This window comes from Ailuropoda melanoleuca, chromosome 16 (assembly GCF_002007445.2).
Source record: "Ailuropoda melanoleuca isolate Jingjing chromosome 16, ASM200744v2, whole genome shotgun sequence".
NCBI classification, from domain to species: Eukaryota; Metazoa; Chordata; class Mammalia; order Carnivora; family Ursidae; genus Ailuropoda; species Ailuropoda melanoleuca.
In genome coordinates this window covers 19,205,179-19,231,361 of record NC_048233.1, presented here as the reverse complement: position 1 = coordinate 19,231,361, position 26,183 = coordinate 19,205,179, and the positions used below count along the sequence as shown (strand labels likewise).

The following is a 26,183-nucleotide window of genomic DNA, read 5'->3' as shown; positions in this document are numbered from 1 at the left end:
CACAGGGCTCAATGCGCATTCAGTTAGAATCTGCTATGAACACTGAGTGACTGTCTCAGGAAATCCCTTGTGGTAATGCTTAAGCCAGATCCCTTTTGGTTTTATTCCTGGAGTGATAGGAAACATGGGTGAGGGGTCAGGGGATGGTTAGTGGTGGTTGAGGCACTTGGTAAGAGATTCTGGGAGAGGTAGCTGGGGGCAGGGGTGCTTCCATCCTTATTTATGTCCTTGTTTAAAAGATTGCTAAGAGCTCAGTCGGTTAAATGTCTGCCTTCAGCCCAGGTCATGGTCTAGGGCCTTGGGTTAGAGTCCCGCATCAGTCTCTGCTCAGCAGGGATCCTGCTTCTCCCTCTCCCTGCTGCTGCCTCTGCTTGTGTGCTCTCTCTCTCTCTCTCCCTCAGACAAATTAATTAATAAAATCTTTAAAAAAAATAAAGGACTGCTGAGTGGGCTCTTTAGCTGGATCTAGGACTGGCCTCCAAATCAGCACAGGCTGGGCTCCACCTGGCTCCCCACATTCTCTTCCTGCCGGCCAGCACCTCCTCCATACCCAGGACCCTGAAAAGCTTGTTTACTTCTAAATTCATATCTTGCTCCCAACAAAGTCTCCAGCAAAGTCCTATTTAAGTCCTCAGTCTACCTCCTCACCCACGCAGGGTCCTGCTATCTTCCATAGCCCACCTCCAGCTTTCTTCCAGGATTCTATTTAAACCACCTCTTTTGCCCTTTCCCACCCTTCTCTTCTATCTGCCTCCCAATGGCCACAACTCCCTGGGACCCAGTGTTGCTAGGGCCACGCCTCTTGAGGGCCCCGCCTCCCAGAATTTATCCCCTCCCAAGGGCCCCAAATCCATAAAGGCCCAGCTAAGTTTCACTCCAAGTCCTGACTCTGCTTGGCCAAGCTCCTAACCTCTCCCTAGGTTTGGCTTGCACTTTCTTCTCAGGTCTTTCTCCTCTTAGACAGGAAAGGCCCATTGGTAAGTGATTTCTTATGTTTATAGAGCTGCCAAGAAAACTGAGACAGAGCCATAGAGGAAGAAGTTTGGGTGTGTAGTACCACTGGCTGTGGAAGCTCTTGGGGTTTGAACAGAGGGTATTTCTTGGAACAAGAGCTAGTCTTTGGATTGTGGGGTACAGAGCAGAGACCTTGCAAGTTTGGGAAGAACAGGTAGGTTTGCTGGGGTCAGAGTGATGTGGAGGCCTACACTCTGTCCTCCAGACCAGGAGGATTCTCAGCTCTGCTAAAGAAAATATGAGTTAGGGGAGGTTATTCCTTGCTGCTTCTCCTCCAGTGTCTTTCCCACCTGTGTGCCCTTCCCTCTTTCCTGGCCTTTCCTCTTTGACCTGGTACAGAGCTTGCTTTCTTCATCTTTGTCTTTCCCACAGACCCCAACACATACTACGCTTAGAAATGTTCCTGGAATGAATGAAGATTCTTCCTCTTGGCTCTGCTGCCTCCTTCATGTTTTGCCTCATTTATCACTGGAGATTCTGAAAGTTTCTGTGTCATATACTCATAGGGAGGTCATTGGTGTGCACTTTGCAGAACAGCAGGTCCAGTTTGATAGAATGGTTCACCATCATGACAGAGGCTTTGGGGTCTCATCTTCCTTATTCAAGGAGCTAGATATCTATTTTTAAAGCTGCTGAAGGTATCTCCTTGCCTTTTTAATCTAATTTTAAAAAGTTGTGTTAGGAATTGATTACAAGCCAGGTCAGTCTGTAGGAGGACAGATTACCAAGTTTCCCTGGGGTGTGGCTGCCTAGTGATCTTTAAAATGCTGTATGAAGCCTTCTCTGAGTTCCCAGGTATATTATAAATGAACCTGTGCTAAATAAACCTTGAATATTGATGGTTCTGTTTTTTTCCTCTCTTGGAATCTGTCAATTTTACGTACATGATAGTCATATTTATTGATCGATAAAGGCTTGGAGGAGAAACCTGGGTCTTCTAGAGGCAGTTTGCTGTTATTGCAAAACATATCTGTAACTCATTAATTTCAAAGGCCCTTGGAGTCTTAAACTGTTCCCCTCTCTCCCCCCTCCCCACCACCATGTACATTGTGGCAGTACCTCAACACCAGAAGTCCAGACAACATTTATTCATGTATGAAACCTGTTTTATTGATTATATGTGGCAAATGTTGATTTCTAGGTTGTCTTTCTCTTGTCTTCTAGCAGTTCTTGGGCAACTTCTCTTCATTATCAATTGGTATGTGTTATGTGCTTCCAGAGGGCTGATTCATTTTAACCTTAGTTTAAGCAAAATCTTGTGGAAAGACCAATTTCCTTCAGCAAGTATATTCCAAATTGATAAAAATAATTTTTGGATTATATTCTTTCGGTTTATCCTTGTCCCTTTTTTCTTTGATTATCACAGAAATCACAAAGTAGAGTGGGGATTAGAAAGAACTAGGAAAGAGAGATAAAGAGTGTCCTTTAGTGATGGAAGCTCTTTTTTGTAGATTATGTTGTCTGAACTGGGGTGAGGCAGATGGGTCTTGGTGGAGAAGTTGTATGGACCTGTATTTGGATAAGACCTCAGGACTTTGAGGCATGATACAACTTTCACATGACTCAGATGATCTGGTGTTTTTCCAACAACAAAGCAAAACAAAACCAATTAACTTTCCCAGGAAGCAGGTGGCAATGTGGAGCAACTACCTAGAGCTATGAGAAGACCAAGCACAATCTGGTGAGAAGGGACGGAGACACAGAGACCTCCTCCTTACACGGGAGGTCAAAAGACACATTTAAAGATAATGAAGGACGATAAACAGAGAGATAGTTGGCCTTTCCTAAGCCACCTAGTGTGCTGTGTATTATTGAAGACATGTGTTGGGACGAGGTACCTGAAAGAAGGAGCCGTGGGCTCTGACCACTCACAACTGCTAGTCTGAAATGGAGACAGAGCATATGATGGATGAGACCACTGGATGGATTTCTAGATTCTATGCTTACAAGGAAAGGAAGGATTTAGGGGAAAAAACAAAGCTGTTTAGTAAAGATTCTTGGAAGAAGTGGGTGTGGATCTGTGCTCATTTTAGACAAAGGCCATCCTACATCATAGTTGTAGTTTGGAAAATAAGGTGGACAGGCAGATGGATTTCCTTCTACTACTTTCTCCTGAGGATTTCTTTCTTTTTTTTTTTTAAAGAGAGAGTGAGTGCACACAGAAGCAGGAAAAGGGGGAGAGGCTGCGGGAGAGAGAGAGAGGATCTTAAGCAGTCTCTAGGCCCAGGGTGGGCCCTGACACAGGGCTCCAACCCATGACCCTGAGAACGTGACCTGAGCCAAAACCACGAGTTAGATGCTTAACCAACTGAGCCACCCAGGCACCCATCTCCTGAGGACTTTTCTTAGGTGTTCTATGCTGATAGGATTCAGGATTGAGTAAAGGAGAGTAGAGAATTGTATGGGGAAGTATAAAAGAAATCAATTTTCACTGTTGACATCAATNTTTTCTTTTTCTTTTTTTTTTAAAGAGAGAGTGAGTGCACACAGAAGCGGGAAAAGGGGGAGAGGCTGTGGGAGAGAGAGAGAGGATCTTAAGCAGTCTCTAGGCCCAGGGTGGGCCCTGACACAGGGCTCCAACCCATGACCCTGAGAACATGACCTGAGCCAAAACCACGAGTTAGATGCTTAACCAACTGAGCCACCCAGGCACCCATCTCCTGAGGACTTTTCTTAGGTGTTCTATGCTGATAGGATTCAGGATTGAGTAAAGGAGAGTAGAGAATTGTATGGGGAAGTATAAAAGAAATCAATTTTCACTGTTGACATCAATGTATCACATCACTTCCTAATTCTTTAATTGCACAATCTTCCTGGCTTTTCCAGCCCTCTTTCTGCTTCTTGTTGAGAAATTCTCATTCTGATTCTTTCTGGTAGCCCATCTAGTTTATGACAACCTCTAGAAGCAAAAGCTCAGGCTTTTCTGATTTGTCAAGTTGATCATCTTGTTTTGGTATTACAGAAATGTTAAGAATTTCCAAAACTAGAATCTGACTGAAGCTAAACCTGTCAATGTGTCGAATCATGAAGGAAGAATGTTGCATTTCTCTCTGTCTTCTCTGACATTATCCTAGAGGGACTAAGAAGAGGTGCCTGTTCACAACCATCCCAGAATGACACTGGATAATATGGAGTCTATACAGCTTCTAGTGGATCTCTAGCTATCTGATTGTTTACCCAAATAATGGTGTAATTATAATAGTGTGGTGTGTGCATGTTGCCAGGGCACCAGAGATACTGTGGGAAGGAAGCAAAATAGTTTTGGTCTCCATCTATGTAGATTTTGGTCTACATTTGGCTGGATGGATTTGGTCGACATACAGTTGGTCTGATTTACATTAGTCTGCATCAGGATGGGATTTCGCTGACTTGGAATTCAGCCTCTGCTAGACTGGGATGGAATTTAAGAGGTGTAGTGCTGGGGGTGGTAAGGTAGGTAGGTGAGTAGGAGGAGGTGGCTGTGTTTCCTCTTGGTCTAATGAACAGTTGAGGGTGGGGGGGCTGCCATGCCTTCAAGTTCAAGTCTTGGTTGCACCTAGTAATATTTACTTGCAGAATTGGGGTTTCTAACCTCATTGAGAAAACATGAAGCAGGTTCTACCCTGAGGAGGTTTTATTTTAGAAAGGGAGACAAAGCCTTCTTCCAAGTAACATGCAAACAGAATACTGTAAAAGTAAGATCAAGGTGGGAGGCTGCCTGGTAAGTGATCCATTTAGTGAAGTTGTTCTCAGAAGACTCCTGGGAGATAAGTTGGGATATTTATTTTCTTTAGAATGAGCTGAATTTGGTTACTTCAGCTTTCTTTCCAACCTCTCAGGGAAACTATCTGACCTTCCCTTCTCTTTCCCCAGAAGAGCAGTTACACATTTATTACTACTGCAGTGGTTTGTCTCTACTGGCCTTTTCTGCATAGACAAAGAATGAGAATTATTGCTATTAATTATTATTGATATTATATCTTAGTATATAGATCTGCATCAATATCTGTAACATATATTACCTGGATCTGTCTAGCTGGGCAAACCGTATTTATTAGTTGAGGGTGTAATGGAGTTTGTGTTCTTGGTGGTGGGCAGGGAAGGAAGGTCTAAAAGAGGCTCTATTTATTGGATCATGGCCCAAGCTGAAGATATAGCTTGAACTGATGTTTTCCTGGAAAACAGTTATACACAATGTCAAAATAGGGTAATTACACCGCTTCCATGGAGTCTTCTTGGGCTGACCCGCAGTGTACAGAAGATACCCACTAGTCTTGCCAACACTGGAAAATGGGGTCCTTACTGCTCTTATCTTCCATCACCTAGGAAGACATCTGGGAATTTGACATGCCCTTGCCTTGCCTGTTCATTTCTGATTGAGGAATACTCTTCTTGGCTCATAGTTCATGTACCTTTTATTTATTTTGGCAGGTGGGCACTTGTTCACGAAATGTCGTTAATTCTAAGTTCCCAGAGAGGGGAATTCTCTATTCGCCATCATTGTCTTGGACTGTGTGTAACTGAGTGCATGACGATTTGGGGGTAATAATGGTGGTGTTGATAATTTAGGGGAAATAAAATGTTGCTTTTGGTTGAGTTCTTTTGCACAAAGAATCAGTATGGTGCCTGAATTTTCTAATTTAGAATTTGCCTTTGTATTCATTTATACTCAGTTGAAATCTGATCCTTCATAGATTGAATCCAGTCTTTCTCACTTAGAAACTTTTTGTTGTTTCTACTTCAGGGGCCATCCAATTTCTCACTTTAGACCCAACCCAACGTACACTGAACCCATCTATGAAGGTTTCTAAAGACAGTAAGGAAAAATTGTAGCCAATAGAGATTTTCCCCCCTCAGGGAGCTTACTATATAAGGGCATTTCTTTTTTTTTTCTAAGTGTTTATTTATTTATGAGCGAAAGAGATAGGCAGAGCACACATGAGTGGGAGAAATGGGCAGATGAGAAGGAGAGAGTCCCAGGCAGACCCCATGCTGAGTGAGGACCTGACAGGGGCTTAATCCCATGACCCTGAGATCACAGCTCCAGTCGAAATCAAGAGTTAGATACTTGACCAACTGAGCCACCCAGGTGCCTGTATAAAGGTATTTCATGGACATTTCCCTATCCTCCTGAAACAAGTCAAATCCTATTCCACACACCATGCAATCAATTGACTATTGTACACTCCTCCCTTCTGCAAATTAGCCTTACATATAGTTATTGCAGTTCGAGAATCATGTCATGTTGACAAATGCCAAAGTATTAGATAACATATTTTTCAAATAAAGTAAAGCAGTGGAAGTAATAAAATTCTGTATTGTCTGTCTGTTCAATTGACACACATCAGATGACACTGGAGCAAATCACAAATGTCACTTTATCTCAGCCAACTTGAGTTACTTCTTCTGTACTTTCACTTTGTTGTAGTGAAAGAGACTTGGACCTCAGTTCTTGTGTCAGATTTCAGACTTTGCCAAACTAGGCTGTAAATCCTGGGGGTACTTCCTTGGCTGTGGCCAGTTAACTCTTCGTACCTCAGGCTTCAGATGGGGAGGGAAAGGCAAGCTGAAAGCATCCTCAGGCAGAAGCTCTGCTCCTGGGCTCCACCTCACCACCTGCTACTCCTACCCTCTTTCCTAACTGGGATTTCTCCCAGTGCAGAGTTCTAGGCCCTGAGTTATGCTATGGACATTAATTGGGTGGGGGGTACAGGGGTCAAGGAGACCATGCTAGACAGATCAGATATTTCTGTATAGGTATGACTGGAGAAGCTTGGAGAAGGAGGGTCATATTGAACAGGGTTTGGAAAGAGTGTGTTCTAGGCAGAGAGGTTCAGTCTGTTTGAGGGCTGATGTTAACGCCACAAATGTGAATATGTGGAGAAAGATTTGATCTGCTGAAGCAGGAGCCACAGGAAATGTTGATGGTAGGAATAAGTGGTAGAAGAACAGTGAAAAGAAAGACAGAAACATAATCTTCAAAGTTTTGACTGAATAGAGACAGGAAACTGCAGGTTGGTTGGGAGTGTGTGTGTGTGTGTGTGTGTGTGTGTGTCTTTTTAAGACTTGAGGAAAGTGTTATTTTCCAGAAGGAAGGTAGAGAGCATTCACACTTCAGTTACCTGGTTCAGTGTAGTATTCAGGAAGAATGTGATTTAGGACTTTATCCTGCTTCAAAGGCAGCACTCTCTAATGGCTGCTGGGTGAATCTGAGACCTGAGAGGATATTTGTTTAGAGTTACCAATTTTATGAACCAGGAGGGTGGATCAGGGAGTACAGCAGGAGGCTGGCCCTGATTTTACTATTTGTAAACCCTGGAAACCTACTAGATAGTTTAGTGTGGACAAGGTGCTAAGTGTATAAGTGATTTCATCTCAGCTGAGTTGAATTGAGGTCTACTTTGGTGATCCCCAAATATCTGATATCAATGAGTTCAGTTGTAGTTTCTTAGATTTGCTTCAAATTTATATGCAAGTTTCCTGAATAAAGTCAGGATCTTTAGAGGTGACTTTGTCGATCCCCTTTTTCTAAACATATTTGGCGTTTTCTTCCTTTTGAAGATAAAACAGAAAGGTAATCCTTTATCTTCTCTGTTGATATTCCTATACTAAGAGCATGTTCACAATGCCCATTATTCCTTACCTCAAGTCCATATTCATTAATAACTTTGAAAAAATAATGAGGAGGTGCACCTTGGTGGCTCAGTTGGTTAAGTGTCTGACACTTGATCTCAGCTCAGGTCTTTTTTTTTTTTTAAAGATTTTATTTATTTATTTGACAGAGAGAGAGCACAAGCAGGAGGAGCAGCAGGCAGAGGGAGAAGGAGAAGCAGTCAGCTCAGGTCTTGATCTCAGGGTCATAAGTTCAAGCCCCATGTTGGGTTCCATGCTAGGCATGGAGCCTACTTAAAAAAAAAAATAATAATGAAGAGATCCAAAATAGATGAAGAGGTCTGTACTGATACCTGATATCCATTGGTCTTTGTGCTTATATCCATGGGTGATTAATAAATATTAACAGTGCCCTAGGTGCTGTGAGCTCTGACCTGGTCACAGACAAGTGTCACAATGGGAAACACTAATGCTCATTTTTTAATATTCTACTGGGCTAGGTCACTGGTGGTCAACAACAACAAAGCCAGAATGATCAATCTGACATAGCTGAAGTCCTGTTACTAGCATCACTCTGACATTTTAGCTCTGGAAAGGAGTTAATCATATTTTGGATGACTGGCGAGCTGCTCATTGGGGAATCTGCTTCTCCCTCTACCTCTGTGCTCTCTCTTTCTCTCTCTATCTGTCAAATGAATAACTAAATTATCTTTAAAAAAGATGTTTTGTTAAACTACCCTCATTAAGCTGGCACCATCTGCCTTCCTACCCTCCTTTGTCCCAGTTGGGGCTGTCCTTTGTGACAGATGTTTCCTAATAGTATGTATAGGCAGCATCTGGAAGCCTTGGATGATAGCTGAGGTTTGGGAAGGCCAGACCTGGAGGCATTCACATTGTCAGGGAGATTGCAACCCTCTTCCTGCCACTGGGGTCCCATTTCAGAAATGTCTACTCCCCACCCCCATCTTCCTTAACACAGTGAGAATAAAGGTTTCATTTTCTACTCTAGCACTCCTTAAATGCACTGGACATGGGCTAAAGTTGTAGGCAGGAATTACAATTACATGTAAAATCATATCTGAGAATTATTGGAATAGGTACAGGGATGCCTTGGAATCTTTCTTGTCATCTAAACGGATGGTCTGGAGACATTTTGGCCTTAGATTAGGTTTGGATTTTAGCAGGAAACAGTTTAGATGGAGCTTTCAGATTTAATGATCACAGTACTTCTAGCTCTGGCCCATCAGTATCTATTAGGGGGGAAATGGATGACACCAGCAGAAACTGACCTAATATGAGAACTGGCTCAAATGCACTGGAGTCTTGACTCTTTGTGGAAGTAGGGTGCTGCAGGAGAAAGAACATTGTCTTTGATGAAGCAAAGAACCAAGTTGAACTTCCAGCTTTTCTTCGTACTGGCTATAAGAACTTGGAGGCAGTTGTCTAACCTCTCAGTCTGTAAAGTGGAATAATAATACTTTTGTCATTAGATTGTTATGGGGTTAAATGAAATCACATCTGTGCATTACTTGCAGCTCATTAAACTCTTTCTCTTTCACCTCTCTGTCCATGTAGCCCTAAATCTTGCACATATACCTGGTACCCCTATTTGCCAGATACTATTTTTCTCTGCCTCCAGCCTCTGCACATGTCCCCCAATGCCTCTAGAGCTCAAGTTTTGGAGCTGGTGTATTAGTTTGTGGTAGTCCCACAAAGTGACAATAAAAGTATAGAGCTATTATAACCATACTAACATGAGCCAACATTGTGGTTTCTTTCCAGGCAGTTTTCTTGCTGATAACTTTGGTTGTAAATCAAAGACAAAGGAGTTCTATCTTCCCACCTACTCCTCTGATCTAAAGTTCCTGATTTGAAGGTAGATCATTCTGGAAGGAATTTGCTTCCAACCAAAAGTGATGGCAAGTTTGTGTATAAAGGACATTTACGGAAGGAGAAGCCACAACATTTTCTACTGGGACATTGTTATTTTTCTCCTACCTTTTTAGTTTGACAAATATCAAACCTACAGAATGTTACAAAAATAATATAATTAATATCCATTTATCATTCACCAAGAGTGAACAACTGTTAATATTTTCCATGTTTGCTTGCTTTTGCCAGTGTGTGTGAGTGTGTGTGTGTGTAAAATATGGTCCATATTCAAAGTTGACTAATTTCCCATTTTTTTTATCCTAAAATGTTTCTCCCTGATCCAGGTGCAATCCAGGGCTCTGCATTGCATCTCATTGTCGTTTTTTCTTTATTCTCCTTTAATCTGCAACTGTTCCTCAGCCTGCCATTCCTGACATTGACAGTTTCAAACAGCACAGGTCAGTTGTTTTATAGAAAGTCAACTTCATGTAGAAGTTGTTTTGTAGACTGCTTGTTTTTATTATTAGATTCAGGTTACACATTTTGGGCAGGAATATGATATAAGAACATTCTTAACTTAAATGTGTGCCATGTATACAGGGAAAAGGCCTTTTCCTCCCTCTGGTGTCTATAGCACTAGGACTGGCATTTAGAAGGTGTTTAGGATTTATTGGACGAACACATGGATAAATGACCTAAGACTTTCACTGCCACTTAGGTCTATTTTTCTTCTATTTGAGGAGAGGAGAAAGAGCGGACTTCTATATTCTAGTCCTTTTTTTATTGTACATGTTTGAAGGTTAAATGTAACCCAGGACCTCTGTAAAGAGCTCACAGAGAAGGGAAATGAGATGGGATTATGATGTGAGTCAAGTTGTGCAGTCCCTTTACCCTGGATGTGGGTGGGGATCATAGCACGTTGAGAGTGGAGGATGAATAAGGTGGTCCTCAGCTGGAAAGAAACACAGCACACAGAAAATAGGAGTACATGGCCTGTTTCCTGCTGGGAGAAATTAGTTATTTTGGTTTCCAGATTTCACTATACTTCCCTCCTCTGACCCCCATATGAATCCTAAGAATGCCATGGTGAAAACTGATTTCTGTCTCTCCACCTTTTCCAGTGGGGACAGCCCCATAATTCTCTCCTTCTGTACCCACCATCTCCCCCTTACCCGCACCACAAGTGTGTATTTCCTAACATTTACAAGCAATAGTCGGGTGGCCATCCTCTCCAGATTATTATCTGTAATACTTTGATTTCTCATTTAGATGTAGATTTCATCCTTGTAGCCCCGGGGGAAGTGACCTTACGAAAGTTACTTTTTGCCTCTCCGAAATGTGTTTTTAGTCTTTCCTTTGGGGTCTTCTCTCCAGCTCTGGGTATCTCAGACATTTCTGACAGTCCTTCCAGAGGCATCTGGAGCTTGGGACTGGATTCATCTATTTAATTCTGCACTTGTGAGTGTCTGGTTCACATGGTTCCTGCCGCCTCCCTGAGAGCCTACCTATCCCTGTCTTTCGTTCCTTAATTTCACGAGGTTCCAGGGAAAGAGGCTTTTATCTCCAGGTCAGCACTTGATTATCCAAAATCATGGTGGGAAAAACCTAAAATAGTCAATGATATTAAAATGACTTTTGTTTGATTTTTAAGTGATGTAGTCCTGGAGATAATGTAGAAAGTGAACAGCTTCAATGAAAGCAATCTGTCATCTCACTGTCCCAAGCATGGCTGTATGGCATCTCTTCTTTGGCATCTAGAGAGGGAGGCAGATGGAAGCATACAGTTTGTTCAGCCCTCATTGCATTGTCAGAAGCCATCTATCGAGACATCTATCGAGAGCCCTGCAAAACTTGTCTTCGTGCCCTGCTTTCAAACTCTGGAGGAGGCCCTTCCTTAGTTTGGGAACCCAATACTTAGCTCAGAGAACATGAAAATCAGTAGGCAACATGTGAAATTATCACTTTTTCTAGGGTTTCCATCTCACCCAGAATAATGGTCAAAGTCCTCACAGTGCCTCTCAGAATCTATGTGAAGGATCTGGCTTCCTGCTTTTCTCTGACATCATTCCCTACTGCTTCCCCCTCATTCACTGTGTCCTGGCCCCACAGGCCTCGTTATTATTCCTCAAAACTAGCAACGTATCACTTCACAGCCATAAGGATGGTTGTTATTAAAGAAAAAATAGAGGATAATAAGTGTTAGTGAAGATGTGGAGAAATTAGGATGCTTATGCATTGCTGGTAGGAATGTAAATTAATACAGCCACTGTGGAAAACAGTATGGTGATTTCTCAAAAAATTAAATATCCAATTACCACATGATCTAGCAATCCCACTTTTGGATATATATCCCACCTAAATGAAAGCAAGGACTCAAAAAGATATCTATAGACCCATATTCATAACAGCATTATTCATGATAGCTAATAGGTGGAACAATTCCCATGCCCATCAGTGGGTGGATGTATAAATAAGATTGGGATATACGTACAAAGGAGTATTATTCAGCCTTAAAGAGGAAGGACATCCTGACACATACTACAACATGTATGAACTTTGAAGACATTGTGCTAAGTGAAATATGCCAATCACGAAAGGACAATATTGCATAATTCCATTTATATGAGCTGACTAGAGTAGTAAAATCCAGAGACAGGAAATAGAATGGTGGTTGGCAGAGGCTGGGGAGGGAATAATGGGCAGTTACTGTTAAATGGGTACAGAGTTTCCGCTGAGGAAGATGAACAAGTTCTGGAGATGGATGGCGGTGATGGTTGCACAAGAGTGTGAAGAAAAGGCTGTCTTGAAACACCCATTTTAAAATCACAACACCCCCTCTGAGAACATCCTAACTTTTTCTTGCTTTCCTTTTCTCTGCAGCACTAGTTGCAAATCCAGCACAATATATATTCATATTACTTACTTGTTTTTTGTTTGCTTCCTACTGCAGGAATGTAAGCAACTTGAGTGGAGGGATTTTTGTCTTTTTCTCTGCTTTATCCACAGTGCTGAATAAATAGGGCCAGTATATTTGTTGAATGAATAAATGAATGACCGTGATTGGACACAGACTTTAAGAGAAGGCACAAACGGAAAGAGAAAATGGGAAGATTCCATTTTTCATTTGCTTTTAACTAATTTTTTTTCTACTGTTATATATGATACTCAGCCGCAGTGTTCATGGTGGCTTCTGCTCTGTTTACCTTTTCACATGTATTCTGACTCTTTCTACTTTGGAAGTGTTGGTGTACACATCCACCATACCTACTATAATTTAAAGTTCTCACCCTGAACTCAAAGCCCGTACTCTTGTATTCCTGACTACCCCTTACCAGAGTCCAGGGCTGCTGACTTAGAAGCCCAGAAACTCTGGGGAATCCCAGTTATCAAAAAATCTTCATTCTAGTTTGTTTGGAAGCCACTGGTTTGATTGGCGCTGGAGTTTTCATTGTCTGGAACTTTTAAGGAGGAAGAGAAAATTTATACACTTTGGGATCAGGAAGGAGCTATGCTTGGATACAAAGGGATTGCTATAATCTTTGCAGATGTTGCATTTACAGTCTACCTCTCTGAAACTTTGAGAGCTTGAAAATAATTATTGAACAGCCTGGTTAGCCTTTCTCTCAAGTCTTTATCAAACTTCTAGCAAAGCAACTGGTATCCAAACTGTCTTTGAAGCTGAGCAGGAGGAGCCACAAGGCCAACTTCCTGATTGTCAGGAGTGTTAACTCCCTACCATGGAAACCAGTGGAACTTACTGCCTTGGAAAAATGTTTTGAAAAGGAAAGGTCCAGAGTGAGGGCTTTAAGTACCCTTTCTCAGAGACAGAGGAAGGAACACAATGACTTCCAGGGCAAAGGAGAGTGGATGCGGCTGGCTGGGATAGCAAGACAGAGGGAAATTTAGGGGGTGAATTGTTGGATTTGACAGTTTTTCTTGGAATTTCAGAATGGAGCTCTTGTTTTGGAATTTGGAGGGGGCTCAAAGACTGTGAGAAACACAGGGAGAAGGGTGGAGGGGAGGGGATGCCAGGGGCATTATGGAATCCATACAAGCTGCCTTCCTGTTCCCTGGCCCCTCCTTGCATTTCTTTAAGCACATTCCCTGAGCAAGCACCTCTTTTGGGAGAGGCTGTTTCCTGATTAAACTGAGATCCACAGGATGTGTGAGGGCTCAGTCAGTTAAGTGTCTGCCTTTGGCTTGGGTCATGATCCTAGGATCCTGGGATTGAGTCCTGCATCAGGCTCCTTGCTCAGTAGGGAGCCTGCCTCTCCATCTGCCTACAGCTCCCCCTGCTTGTGCACATGTGGCTGCATTCTCTGTCTCTCTCTGACAAATAAGTAAATGAAATCTTTAAAAAAATAAATAAACTGAGATTCACAGACCCAGGGCCCTCCCTAGGAAATGTCCTCAAGAAATGCTCTTGAAATAGATGATGGTCCATATTCCAGTCTCCTGTTTCATTTGAGTCTTTCCCTTTTTCAAAAAATATCCTACTTTAAGAATCTCAAAATATCATAGTCAATCAATACATCTACATATTTATTTTCTCTGTCCTAAATGCCTCTAATCATTGCTTGCTGCAATTATGAACAGATCTTTGTCCTGGGTGGTGAGAGTTGGGGTGAGAGTATGGAAATCAGAAGGAGGATATATGTGGATCCTGGCCCTGCCTTCTGGAAGCTTTTAGACTATAAAGGAATTTAAGTGACACACCCAAGACACCACCAGACAGAAAGGGAAAATTAGTTTCAGGTGAACATCAGGATGGGTTGTAAGGACTGGTGGGAAGGGGAGGAAGGTTGGAGATGGGGATCAGTCAGGATAGCTTAGGAAAGGCTTCCTAGACATAGAGGGGGAAAGGTTGTAGAATAGGGTTGAGAAGATCTAGAACACCAGGACTGGACAGAAGGAGTGAGGAGGGCATCCCTGGCAGGGCAGGTACTTATCCAGGGCAAAGGCTCATCCCAGGAAGGGTAAGTCAGGACGTGAAGAGCTGAGTTAAGAAGAAGGTGATGGGCTGAGGGGTGGGGGAGAATAAGGGGGGCACTGACATCTGGGTCAGAGGGTCTGGACTGAATAGAAACCATTGGAATAATCACAGATTATTTTATAGAGAAAGGGCATTTCTGAACATGGTGTTTGAGGACCATGTTTCTCTGTGTTTTTATGAGCTGGATTTGTGGTAGGGTCTTTCAGGATTCCCAATCATGGGTTTGCTTTCTCTTCTGAAAGTTTGCTTGTCCATTTGTTTGTTCTGCCTCCTTCTGTTGGAGTCATAAAATATGATTATTTAATTCCCAGATGTTATGTTCTTTAGGTTGCTTCTGTGGTATCTTCTTACTTTGTCTGTAGGCCGACTTTCACTCACTTTTAGTAAAAGTGGAAAGAGCAGCACAAGGACCATCCTGCACAACACAGTTGAGGGAAACAGAAGTTATCAAGTATTACCCCTCTCTGACCCTGCCATTCAGATGGTCCTCCTCTGAGATTCCTGCTCAGGGTCCATGATGGACTTCAGAAGGGTGTATGACATTTTTTTGAGGTGGCTGACCTCAGAGGAGTCTGTGATTCAACAAATATGAAGAACCACAGTTGTGTCTTTGTTGAGAGATAGGTGGCTGGGGATGGTTCCCCAGATAGAGAAATGTGGTACAAGCATCCTTAGTGCCAACTACAGACGCCTCCAAAGTCAGTTGAAGGAACTGAGGAGAAAGAGGAACTGGGGAAAAGGAAATGGGTTCAGAGGGAACTAGTAGGAGAGGTGCCCCATATTCTCTTATTCTTCACCCTCTTTCTAGCAGGCATTCCTTCTTTGTATTCTCCATATACTGACCATTACAGGATTCCAGTTCCCCTTCATGTTAAATCTATTGAAAGCCTGTCATTTATCAGGCTCTGTACCAGGTCCTTTCACAACATTATCTCCTGCCATTCCTGTGTTGAAGCTGCAGTGCACAGAGTGGAGTCAGTCCCTCCCTCAGTCATGGCATGTTCGCACCATCACTTCCTGTCAAGCCCCTTTACAATGCATTTTATTTTCCCCTTTTATCCTTTTCTCTACTCTCATTTCTCTTCCTCACTGGAGGCACTTGCTTTAGTGTATTTAACAAATGCTCTTCCAGCCCATGCTCTACATGTGTATTTAGATACATCCATCCACTGAAATTTAGATACAATAGGATCAATGGCACATGGGGGAAACCAGGTGCTAGGCAAGCACATAGGAAGGGCAGCATAAGGGTCAAGGGAGGCTTCCTGGGGAAGCAACTGCAGAGCTGGGAACTGAAAGAGAAGTGGGAATTAGCTAAGTGAAGGGGCCAAGAGGGCATTAGAGGCAAGGGAACAGGGTGAGTGTTGAATTTTGCAGCTGGAGCAGGAACTGGGCAGAAGATGAGGCTGGAGGAATAAGCACAGTTCAGATTTCGAAGGAAGAAAGGACTATGAAGGAAGTCCTCGGGGGAATCACTGAAGCCTGGTGGTGGGCGGGGGACACCTCAATCACATTTATAGTGTAGAAAGTTTCCATGTTTAAGAATTGACCCTCCTTATCTATTTCGTGTGCTTGTTGGTAAATCATAACATTGGAACTGGTGGGTGGCAAATAAGGAGTAGGGATGAATTTGTAGACAGAAGGTCTGGCCCATACCCAGGGGTTCCTTTTGAACATCTATGGAGTAGACTTCTCAATTTTCACTTGATCTTTTTGTCTTTAAAACTTCTTTTTTTTTAAAGATTTTATTTATTTATTTGAGAGAGATCGACAGCCAGTGAGAGATGGAACACAAGCAGGGGGAGGGGGAGAGGAAGAAGCCAGCTCCTAGCCGGCAAGCCTGATGTGGGGCTCGATCCCAGAATGCTGGGATCACGCCCTGGGCCGAAGGCAGACGCTTAACGACTGAGCCACCCAGGCACCCCGTCTTTAAAACTTCTGCCAACACTTCTAAAAATTCTTTCAAAATGAAAGCCCGAGTAGGGAGGAAAGTGGGGGCTGCATGACTTTGCTTTCTCTGATCTCCGCTACTCATTCCAGGGCATTGCTGTGAACTGTTCATCAAAAGCATTGCTCCCCTTGAGGAGGGGGCCATTTGAATAGTAGCAGTGGAGGAGGGAGAAGGAGGAACTACATGTAGTGTTTCTTCATTAAGAAAACACATTCAGACCATGGTTGGAGTGAGTTAAAAATAACTCATTGTGAAAAATTCATAAGGAGTTACAAGTGAGTGTTTTACTACAAGCTCACAGAACAGGGCACATTCTCCAGGCCCCTGGCATCTGACATCACAGATGGCTCAGGGTGTGTAGAGAGCACAGTGTGGCCAGTGAGGAGACTGTCTGCTAAAGTGAGCTCACCTTCTCTCCTGGAACCCAGAGAGGAGGAGACAGAAGGAATTGTTTAGGTTTTGAGCCACTGAGTTAGGTGACTTATTTCTTTTCTCTCTACCCATAATACATTCATAACCATGGACATAAAAACTGTAGTGCATTTTTCCTGGTTGCTTTGGGTGAGGTGTATTGAATGTCATAATTCACAAAACCACCTTCTTGGCTCCTCTCCCTTCTCAGTCCTGGACCCTGGGTCGGCTGCTGCCCCCATTTCTCTAGTGTTTTCTTCCCAGACAGCCTGGTCCTCTCCTTCTTGCAGGTGGTTATGAAGGTCTTGCCCCTTTCTCCCTCCTCCTCTCTGTTTACAGTGTCCTTGTGGGCCTAGGTAGGTAAAAGGAAGGGGTGGACTGTACATTCTTGGCCATCAATACAGCTGAATGTATGATGCAGAATGAGGAGAAAGTGAGTTAAACTACCATCTGACCTTAGCTGACTTTAGGGCAAAGAGTTGTAAGACCGAGGATCAATATTTGTATTTTAAATTCAGGTAATATTTAGAAGATGATTATTGCAAGGAGGCCTTCTAGTCCATGAATTAATGTGTCATAACTCACACAGAAACACCACGCAAACATCCCACATGAGAATTAAAGCACAATACATTCATGCCCTGTTGTGTCTTACAGCTTAATTAGTTCGTGAAGCTACATGACTTAGATGAGCTCAAATGGGATTATGTCATGTGGTGGGTAAAAAAGAAGAATGTCGAGAGATATTTAGCCCTTTTTCTGGGAGGAAAGCAGGGTTGATTTTTCTATGATGTCTTTTGGTGTCAGTTTCTATGATATTTGTGATGCCACATGTGACATGGGACTTTTCAATTTTGGTTCATTGGTTGAACACCATTGTTCAGTAAACATTTCTTATTTATTTAGGCATTATGGAGAGATAACACATACCAGATGAAATATGTTGCAGTAGTATTGAAGCCTGAGCAAAGGAACTCAGCGGCCCCAACTCAACTCGGCCTAACTCAGCCTCACTGAACCCAATCTGAGACTCCAGGCAACTTGGGCTTGATACAGCTCTCTAATTCTAGAATCATCTTCAATTCCAGCTACAATGCTGCGTCAGGCACTTCGCAGATTTGGTCAAAAAATGGTACGCAGATGTCCGCTGGAGCACCTGGTACATGAGACTGTCTCTGAAAGAAGCCTGAGCACTCTGGATTTAGTGGCCCTGGGTGTGGGCCACACAGTGGGTATAGGTGTGTACATCCTGGCTGGTGAGGTGGCCGGCAATCAAGCAGGACCATCCATTGTGATCTGCTTTTTGGTGGCCGGCCTATCTTCTGTGTTGTCTGGACTGTGCTATGCAGAGATTAGTACCCGGTTTCTCCATTCTGGCTCTTCATATCTCTACACCTATGTCACTATGGGTGAACTCTGGGCTTTCATCACTGGCTGGAACCTCATCCTCTCCCTTGTTGCTAATAGAGCCAATGTGACCTGGGCCTGGACCTTGGCTTTTACCAAACTGCTTGGGAACCAGATCTCTCAGACCCTGCATAAGAGCATCTTACTGCACATTCCCGAAGTCCTTGCAGATTATCTAGGCTTCTTTATTGTGGGACTGGTGCTGCTCATGGAGTTGCAGTCTCTGAGCAATAGTCATTTTTTTTGTGGTGACCAAAGTGGTCACATTGGTGAAACTTTTGGTTCTCAGTTTTGTCATCATCTCTGGCTTCATTAAGGGGGACCTGCACAACTGGAAGCTCGCAGAAGAGGACTACATACAGGCTGGACTCAATGACACGTCTGGCTTGGGCCCTCTGGGCTCTGGAGGATTTGTGCCTTTTGGCTTTGAGGGGATTTTCCATGGTGCAGCTACCTGTTCCTATGCATTTATTGGTTTCCACAATATTCTTACCAGAGTTGAGGAAGCCAAGAATCCCCAGTGTTCCATCCCCATGGGCATTGTGATTTCACTGCTCATCTGCTTTTTGGTGTATTTCGGTGTCTCTGCGGCACTTACACTCATGGTGCCTTACTACCAGCTTCGACCTGGGAGCACCTTGCCTGAGATATTTCTCCATATTGGCTGGGCCCCTGCCTACTATGTTGTAGCTTTTGGATTCCTCTGTAGTCTTTCTGCCAGCCACTTGGGCTTTATGTTCCCCATACGTCAGTTGATATACATGATGGCAAAAGATGGCCTCCTGTTCCCCGTCCTTACCAGGATCCACACTGGCACATATGCCTCCATTGTGGCCACTGTGATCTTTGGCATTATTGTACCAATCATGGCATTTTTCTTTGGACTCATTAATCTTGTGAACTTCAGGTCAATTGGCTCCCTGCTAGCTTACTCTCTGGTGGCTTTTTGTGTTCTCATCCTGAGGTATCAGCCACATGCCATGCAGAATGGGGGAGATGAAGTGCAGGTGCAGGAGGAGAATGGGGGAAATGAAGTGCAGGTGCAGGAGGAGAATGGGGGAAATGAAGTGGAGAGGCAGGAGAAGAATGGGGGAGATGAAGCACAGGTGCAGGAGAAGAACAGACCTGCAGCAGAGAAGCTGACTCTACAGGGACTATTTTTTCCAGGCAGCCCCACCCCCACTCCACTCTCTGGCTGGGTTGTCTATGTTTGCTCCTCACTGCTTGCTCTGCTGCTGACTCTCCTCTGCCTGGTGCTGGCCCACTGGCCAGGTCTGCTTTCTGGAGACCCAGGTCCTATCACAGTGGTCGTGCTGCTCCTGGCGCTCATCACTGGGATCACTGGGGTCATCTGGAGACAGCCACAGAGCCCCACTCCCCTTTCCTTTAAGGTCCCTGCTCTGCCTCTCCTCCCACTCCTGAGCATCCTTATGAATATTTGCCTTTTGATGCAGATGACAGCTGCCAGCTGGGCCCAATTTGATATCTGGATGCTGATTGGGTTTGCTCTCTACTTCAGCTATGGGATCCAGCATGTCATGCAGGAGTTTAGAAGGACCAACTCCACTTCAGTTAGGGCCTAAACCGTAGACCTTGAACTCAGCAGCACCAGTACACATTTGGTTTAACATTATCATATCTGAATGCAGTCTCTTCTCCTTACACAATAATCTGGAGTACTCCTAGCATGTGGAAACTAGGCCTCCATGAGATGTTGGTAGGGGAACACTTTATTGTGGAGTGAATGATGTATGTTTACTCTTTCTCCTTTTTTTTTTTTTTAACTATCTACTTTTCAGTTGTGTCTGTAGCTGCTTTACTGGCTTTAAAAAGAATTATTATTAAAAGAAACTAGAAAAAGTGTATTTGATTTCTTTAGGTAAATATCCAGTAGAGGAATTAATTGATCATAGGGTAATCATATTTTTATGTTTTTTAGGAACATGCACACTGTTTTCCACAGTGGCTGCACCAATTTACATTGCCACCAACAGTGCATGAGATTTCCTTTTTCTCCACATACTCCCCAACACTTGTTATTTCTTGTCTTTTTTTATTTTAGCCATCTGACAAATATAAAGTGATACATCTTTGTATTTTTAATTTGCATTTCCCTGACAATTAGTGATGCTGAGCATCTTTTTATGTGTCTGTTGGTCTCTGCCCATTTTTTAAATCATTTTTTTGGTGTTGAGTTGTATAAGTTCATTTTATATATTTTGGATATATCATTTGAAAATAACCTTCTCTCCTTCAGTAGGTTGATTTTTGTTTTGTTGATGATTTTTTCCTTTGCTGTGCAAAAGCTTCTTATTTTCACTAATTCAAAAACACATATGCACCCTTATATTTATTGCAGCATTATATACAGTAGCCAGGATATGGAAGCAACCCAAGGGCACTTCAGTAGATGAATGGATAAAGAAGATGAGGTATATATAAATATATACAGTGGAATATTACTCAGTCATTGAAAAAAATGAAATCTTGCCTTTTATAACAGCATGGATGGACCTTGAGGGTATAATGCTAAGTGAAATAAATCAGTCTGAGAAAGACAAACACCATATGATTTCACACATATGTAGAACTAAAGTAATAAAACAAACAAACAAACAGAGACAAAGAAGAAAACAGACTCTTAAATACAAAGAATAGCCTGATGGTTGACAAAAGGGAAGTGGTTGGGGGGATGGGTGAAATCGATAAAGGAAATTAAGAGTACATACCTTGATGAGTACTGAGAAATATGTGGATTTGTTGAATCATTATATAGTATGCCTGAGAGTAATATAACAACACTATATGTTAATTGTACTTCAATAAGAAAATAAAGGGAACTAGAGAAAGACCCCCAAAAAAGATGAAATATGGCCCCTGTCCTTACAGAGCTTATATTCTAATACGAGGGGTAAAGCACAGCTGTAACACGAGGTAGGAAGTTATCATTAGTAATATAAAAATTAAGTGTCTTGGGAATTCAGAGTGGAGAATGATCATTTGTGGCTGGCACAGAGGTGAGGGCTGATTGGTGAAATCAGAGAGTACTTGTAGAGGGATGGCATTTGAGTTGGCTCTCTCCAGGAACAGATAGGTTTTTGCCACACGTGTGTAGGAGGAGGAGATTGTAGGCAGAGAATAACACCAGGAAAAGCACAGGAAAACAAAGCAGCATTCAGAGCACCCTGAGCAGGCTGTGTGAGCGTGCACAGGTGGATTGGAACCAGAGCTTTCCTCTGGGCACGAAGCACTTTGGCTTTGAACCCACCACCCACGCTGAAAATCCCTGGGGCTGGTTCTTCTACTTGGTGATATCTGCATTCTTGGACTTTAAAGTTTCTGTACCGTGGTCTGCTTTGGTCCACCTGCTCAGAAAGTGCAAAACTGAGAGCCAAGTGTCCTGGGTCCTGGTCTTGTTTCCACCATTAACTACTAATGTGACCTTGAGCAAGCCACTCAGTTCCTTCCATGCTCGGCTTATTTATGTGTAACATGAGAGGTCAGAACTGATCTTTTCTAAAGTTCTGTTTACTTACAAAGTTCTAGGATTTGCTCTGGTTCTTCTGTCCTGTTATTCTCTTAAGTAGGTCTCCTTAGTGCATGTGATCTGAACCTGCACCCTGCCCGCTTTTCACTACAACCCATTGTCGGAGCTGTAGAGGTCCAATAAATAACACCCCACTTCCCCCTCCAGTGTTTGATAATCAGTTGAAGATTAAACCATCAGCTGTAGACTAATTGGATCGCTAACCCTGCATCACTAAATTAGACAGTCTTACACATCATCATAAGTAGTGCTGAGCATACCTGCCTCCCACGAGAGTCTGCTTTTACTAGATTTTTCTCATGTATGAGCAAGTTGGAATGCATGTTTCTAAGGGCAGGTTGGTTCTGGATGAAAAAAAGGAAACCAACAAAAAGCTGGAAGGAGCTGAGCTGGGCATGCTTGGTACTGTCTCTTTAACTGACTAATGGAAGACACAGAGACAGAGGGAACTGGTGAAAGGCCAGGAATTGTACTCTGCTCAGTGGTGCTCAAACTTCAGTGGATGTCACCTCACCTGGAGGATTTCTGAAAACAGACTGTTGGGTCCTGACCCCAGTATTTGGAATTCAGCAGGTCTGGATGGGGCCCAGTACTTGTACTTCTAACAAGTTCCCAGGAGATGCTGATGCTGCTGGTCCAGGGACTTCACATTGAAAACCAAAACTCCAGCTGAAACCCCTCCACATGTAAAGATGAAAGGAGGGAAACAAAGGAGCTCTTTGTACACACACTTCCACATATTTTTTTAATGAAAAATTTAGATTAAAGTACCATCATTAATCCTTTTTACAGCGGGGAAATCATAGTGAAAAATTTTACAATGGATATTTATATCAAATCACCACAATGTATACTTTATATGTCTTACAATTTCATATGTCAGTCATACCTCAATAAAGCTGAAACAAAAAATAAAAACCACAGTTATCTTTGTGTCTTTATTTCCTTTATTTATTCCTTGATTGTAGAACACAGGTAAGGAGTGTATCTTGCTCACACTCCCAGAGCATCCAGCTGGGGGCCAGGCATATAATAGGCATTTAATAAATTCATGTTCAATTGAATTGAGCCTTACACATTTCTTTGGTACAGAAAATTGTTCTTCCTTTCAGGCTAGCACTGTGCTGTTCCTTTAAAACTATCTTCTGGGAGACTTCCTTGATGAACAGCATTTCTCTCCATCCAGAACTGTATCTAGAACTGTATCTACTTCTGTGCCCAGCATCCAGGCACTTCTAATTTTGCCTTTTTGTGGCTATACCTGAGTTCTGGTGACTGTCCTGCCTGTTCCATCAGAATGGAATCTTGCTTAAAGCAAGGAGGTAGGTTCTCCCCTTCCTGAACAGTGAAGAACAGATTTGTTCCTTCAAAGAGCAACAGGGATAGAGCAGCCCTGGGGTAGGAGAATGCCTGACATGATCACCCCTGGTCCAGGTCCATCTTTTCCCAGGGGATGTGGGGAGGGCCTGGACATAGTGAAACTGATAGAAGGCCCAACCAGCTCTATCTGACTCCAGGGAATCCCAGAAGATGAGACTGGTTCTGGTGTGGGCAAAACAGGCACCTTTCTTGATGCAGTCTGTGGTTGGAATGGAAGGGCCAGTGTTTTTCTGTTGTATTTATGTATGGGGTCTGCCCTGGGATGGAGGGATAGGAAGCTACTTTCTTACTTGCAGAATTTTTCATGTTCCCAACAGGGAGTAGGTGACTCCAGGGAAGCCTGCTAGGGGCATGATTACCCATATACTTACCCAATCCTTTAGGTGCTTTTTTAAGGGACCAATGCAAAAACCTTGTGATAGCATCTAAGATCATTTAGGGAGAGAGAATTTATACTCTGGATGGCAAGTTAGTGACAGAAGAAGAAAGAAATCTTATTAGAGCATTGAAACCTGGTAAAATTTTAAAACAGAGCTTACATTTAGGGAATGAGTTGCATTTTAGGACTCAAATAAGAGTTCTGAGTTTCCATGTCCTTCCACTCTCCATGTATTTATCTTGTCTCATTGACGAGATTTTAAAACCTCTTAAGGGAACAAAACATCACATTTATGTATTACTTCTTTATATGTCCAATGTCCACAAAATGATGATGATAGTCATAGCTACCACTTGCTGAGTACTACACCCTGGACTTTGTGTCAAACACTTTACATAATCACCTATTTAATACAAAAGTTGTACAAGGTAAGTATTTTTATGCTCATTTTACAAAAGTTGAAACTAGGGCTCAGAAAGGTTAAGTCCTTTGTGCAAAGTGTGTAGTGAAGCTAGGATTTGTACCAAGTTTGAGCAAAGCTTGTGCTACTAAGCCCTGAGCTACACTGTACATGGAGTAGTGGCTCAGTGAGGAACAGATGATCACTGAAGCTTGATGGCATAGAGGTAACTGAAGGGTAGTGGATAATTCCAAATAGTGAATAATGAAAAAACAATTTCTATGTGCTTTGTGGGATGTAGTCAGAGACACACTTAGTGACACACACAGCTCATACTCAGACACTCTCTCCTTCACCTTCACTGGGCCCCACCCGGCAGTCAGGACTTGGAAAGGGGGAGAGGCTGGGTATATATTTATGACACACCTCACTGCAAGTCATGTGTCTGTGCCAAATATATGGACATGTGTGTCTAAATTTGAGTGGAAATATGCACCAAGGAATGGGGTATGTTTATCTCAGTAGGTCAATAAACACAAGCGTATTTCTTAGACGTTTTGTGTATGGTGTGTGTGTGTGTGTATACACAAATCCTGGAGGAGTTCAACCAGCTATAAGGAACTTGCTGCCTTCCACTCCTGAGCTGGTTAGTATGTTTGTACCAAACCCTTCATTACCTCTCAAAGGAACCTCGGGGAGTTTTCTTTCTAGGAAGTTTGTGGCTAAGATGCTGATGCTATGGGGCCCTATACATCTGCTACAGTCAGAAGAGGTTCGCGCAGAAAGAGAAACAGCAGCCACAAGGCAATCTTGTCCTATCTTTTCAGTTCTAGCCTAATACACAGCCACCCCATATGTATACCACCCATGTAAACACTGCCCCTCTCCCAGAACCCCCTCATAGAAGATACTAAGAGAGGCATTTTATTTACTTCTTTACTTCCAAGTGGGACTCTCAATTTGAGCCATCCGGGAAAGAAGAGAATTTAAAAATATACTAATCAATGAATCTAGAGTTGCGATTGTGAGAAACTGGTCATTTGTGAAACTAATTTCATAGAAAGCAATGAGCTTTGACAGAAGCAGGGATGGTAAGAGGAGTTGAATGTCTTTTTACTTCTTAGAAAACCTGAAGCAAGGCTCCTGGAAGCAGGAGGCAGGAGGACCTGCACGTGGTGTGAAGGCAGGCACAGCACAGGAACCCCTCCTCCACCTTCCAATGCCAGGGCTTGGGATATTGTTTTATGAGAGATTTTTATGACAAGCTTTACTTTACATCTGACATTTAACAGCATCTCTTGTCCAGAGTAGGAGGAAATTAGATATTTATTGATACGCAATGTCAGAAGATGGAGGAAAATTGCCTATGGAGAGAAAAAAAAGAGATGGAAGAGTTTCTCTTTCCCCACGTATGGAAATCACCTAATTTAATTAGTCTAGTATACGCTTTTCTGTGCTTTGTGCTTTTCTCAGTAATGAGATTAAGAAATCTTTTCATTGAGTTTTTTGAGGAAAGATGGTGGAAGAGTAGTGGAACCTCATTTCATCTGGTTCCTTGAATTCAGCAGATAACTATCAAATCATCCTGAACACCTGTGAATTCGACCAGAGCTGTAAGAAAAGAGTAGTTGCACCTCTACAAATGGAAAATCCACCACTTCTTGCAAGGTAGGAGGTGCGAAGAAGTGGATCTGAGGGGATCTATGGGAAGATAGGGGAAGGAGGGAGGGAGCCTCCGTCAGCCAGCTACTGGCAAGTGCTAAACAGCAGAGCACAAAATCAGAACTTTTAGAAGTCTGCTCTGGTGAGGGGGTGAGGGGGTGAGGGAAATCCCTGCCTGAAAGGCGCTCAGTTGATGGAATCCCAGGTGGGTCAGTGAGGTTTCAGGATCCCCAGGGTTGTAGAAAGAACGGGGGTGCCTGAGGGTGGCAGAGTTCCCAGGCATTGGAGAGGGGAAGTCGGCTGCAATCAGGGAGCCCAGGAGTGGGCTTTCAGCTCGGTGTTGCCATAAACCGCGAACCAGGTCTCGGTCACGGTTGGTGATGGCTCTCCAAGCAGAGGCACAGCAAGCGGCAGAACACGCGAGATCCACTGCCCTCCCCCTGGGAGGAGCAACATGGCAGTGTGCCACAGGAGTCAGCAGGGTTTGGAACATTGAAACAGGGTCATGTCCCTGAGAAAAACTTGGTCACAGGCTGGGAGACAGGAGCGACTGACTGCTTTTCTCTGAGGGTGTAC

General features: G+C 43.1%; 1 protein-coding gene across 1 annotated transcript; it reads left to right on the top strand.

The window, feature by feature from the left end:
* Window positions 1-863: 863 nt before the first annotated feature.
* On the top strand, window positions 864-20,280 carry LOC117796813 (cationic amino acid transporter 3-like). Its single transcript, XM_034646509.1, is given in 3 exon segments — window positions 864-977; window positions 17,739-18,477; window positions 18,479-20,280. Coding segments are annotated over 2 exon segments (1,941 nt in total). The 5' UTR covers window positions 864-977; window positions 17,739-17,925; the 3' UTR covers window positions 19,868-20,280.
* Window positions 20,281-26,183: the final 5,903 nt, after the last annotated feature.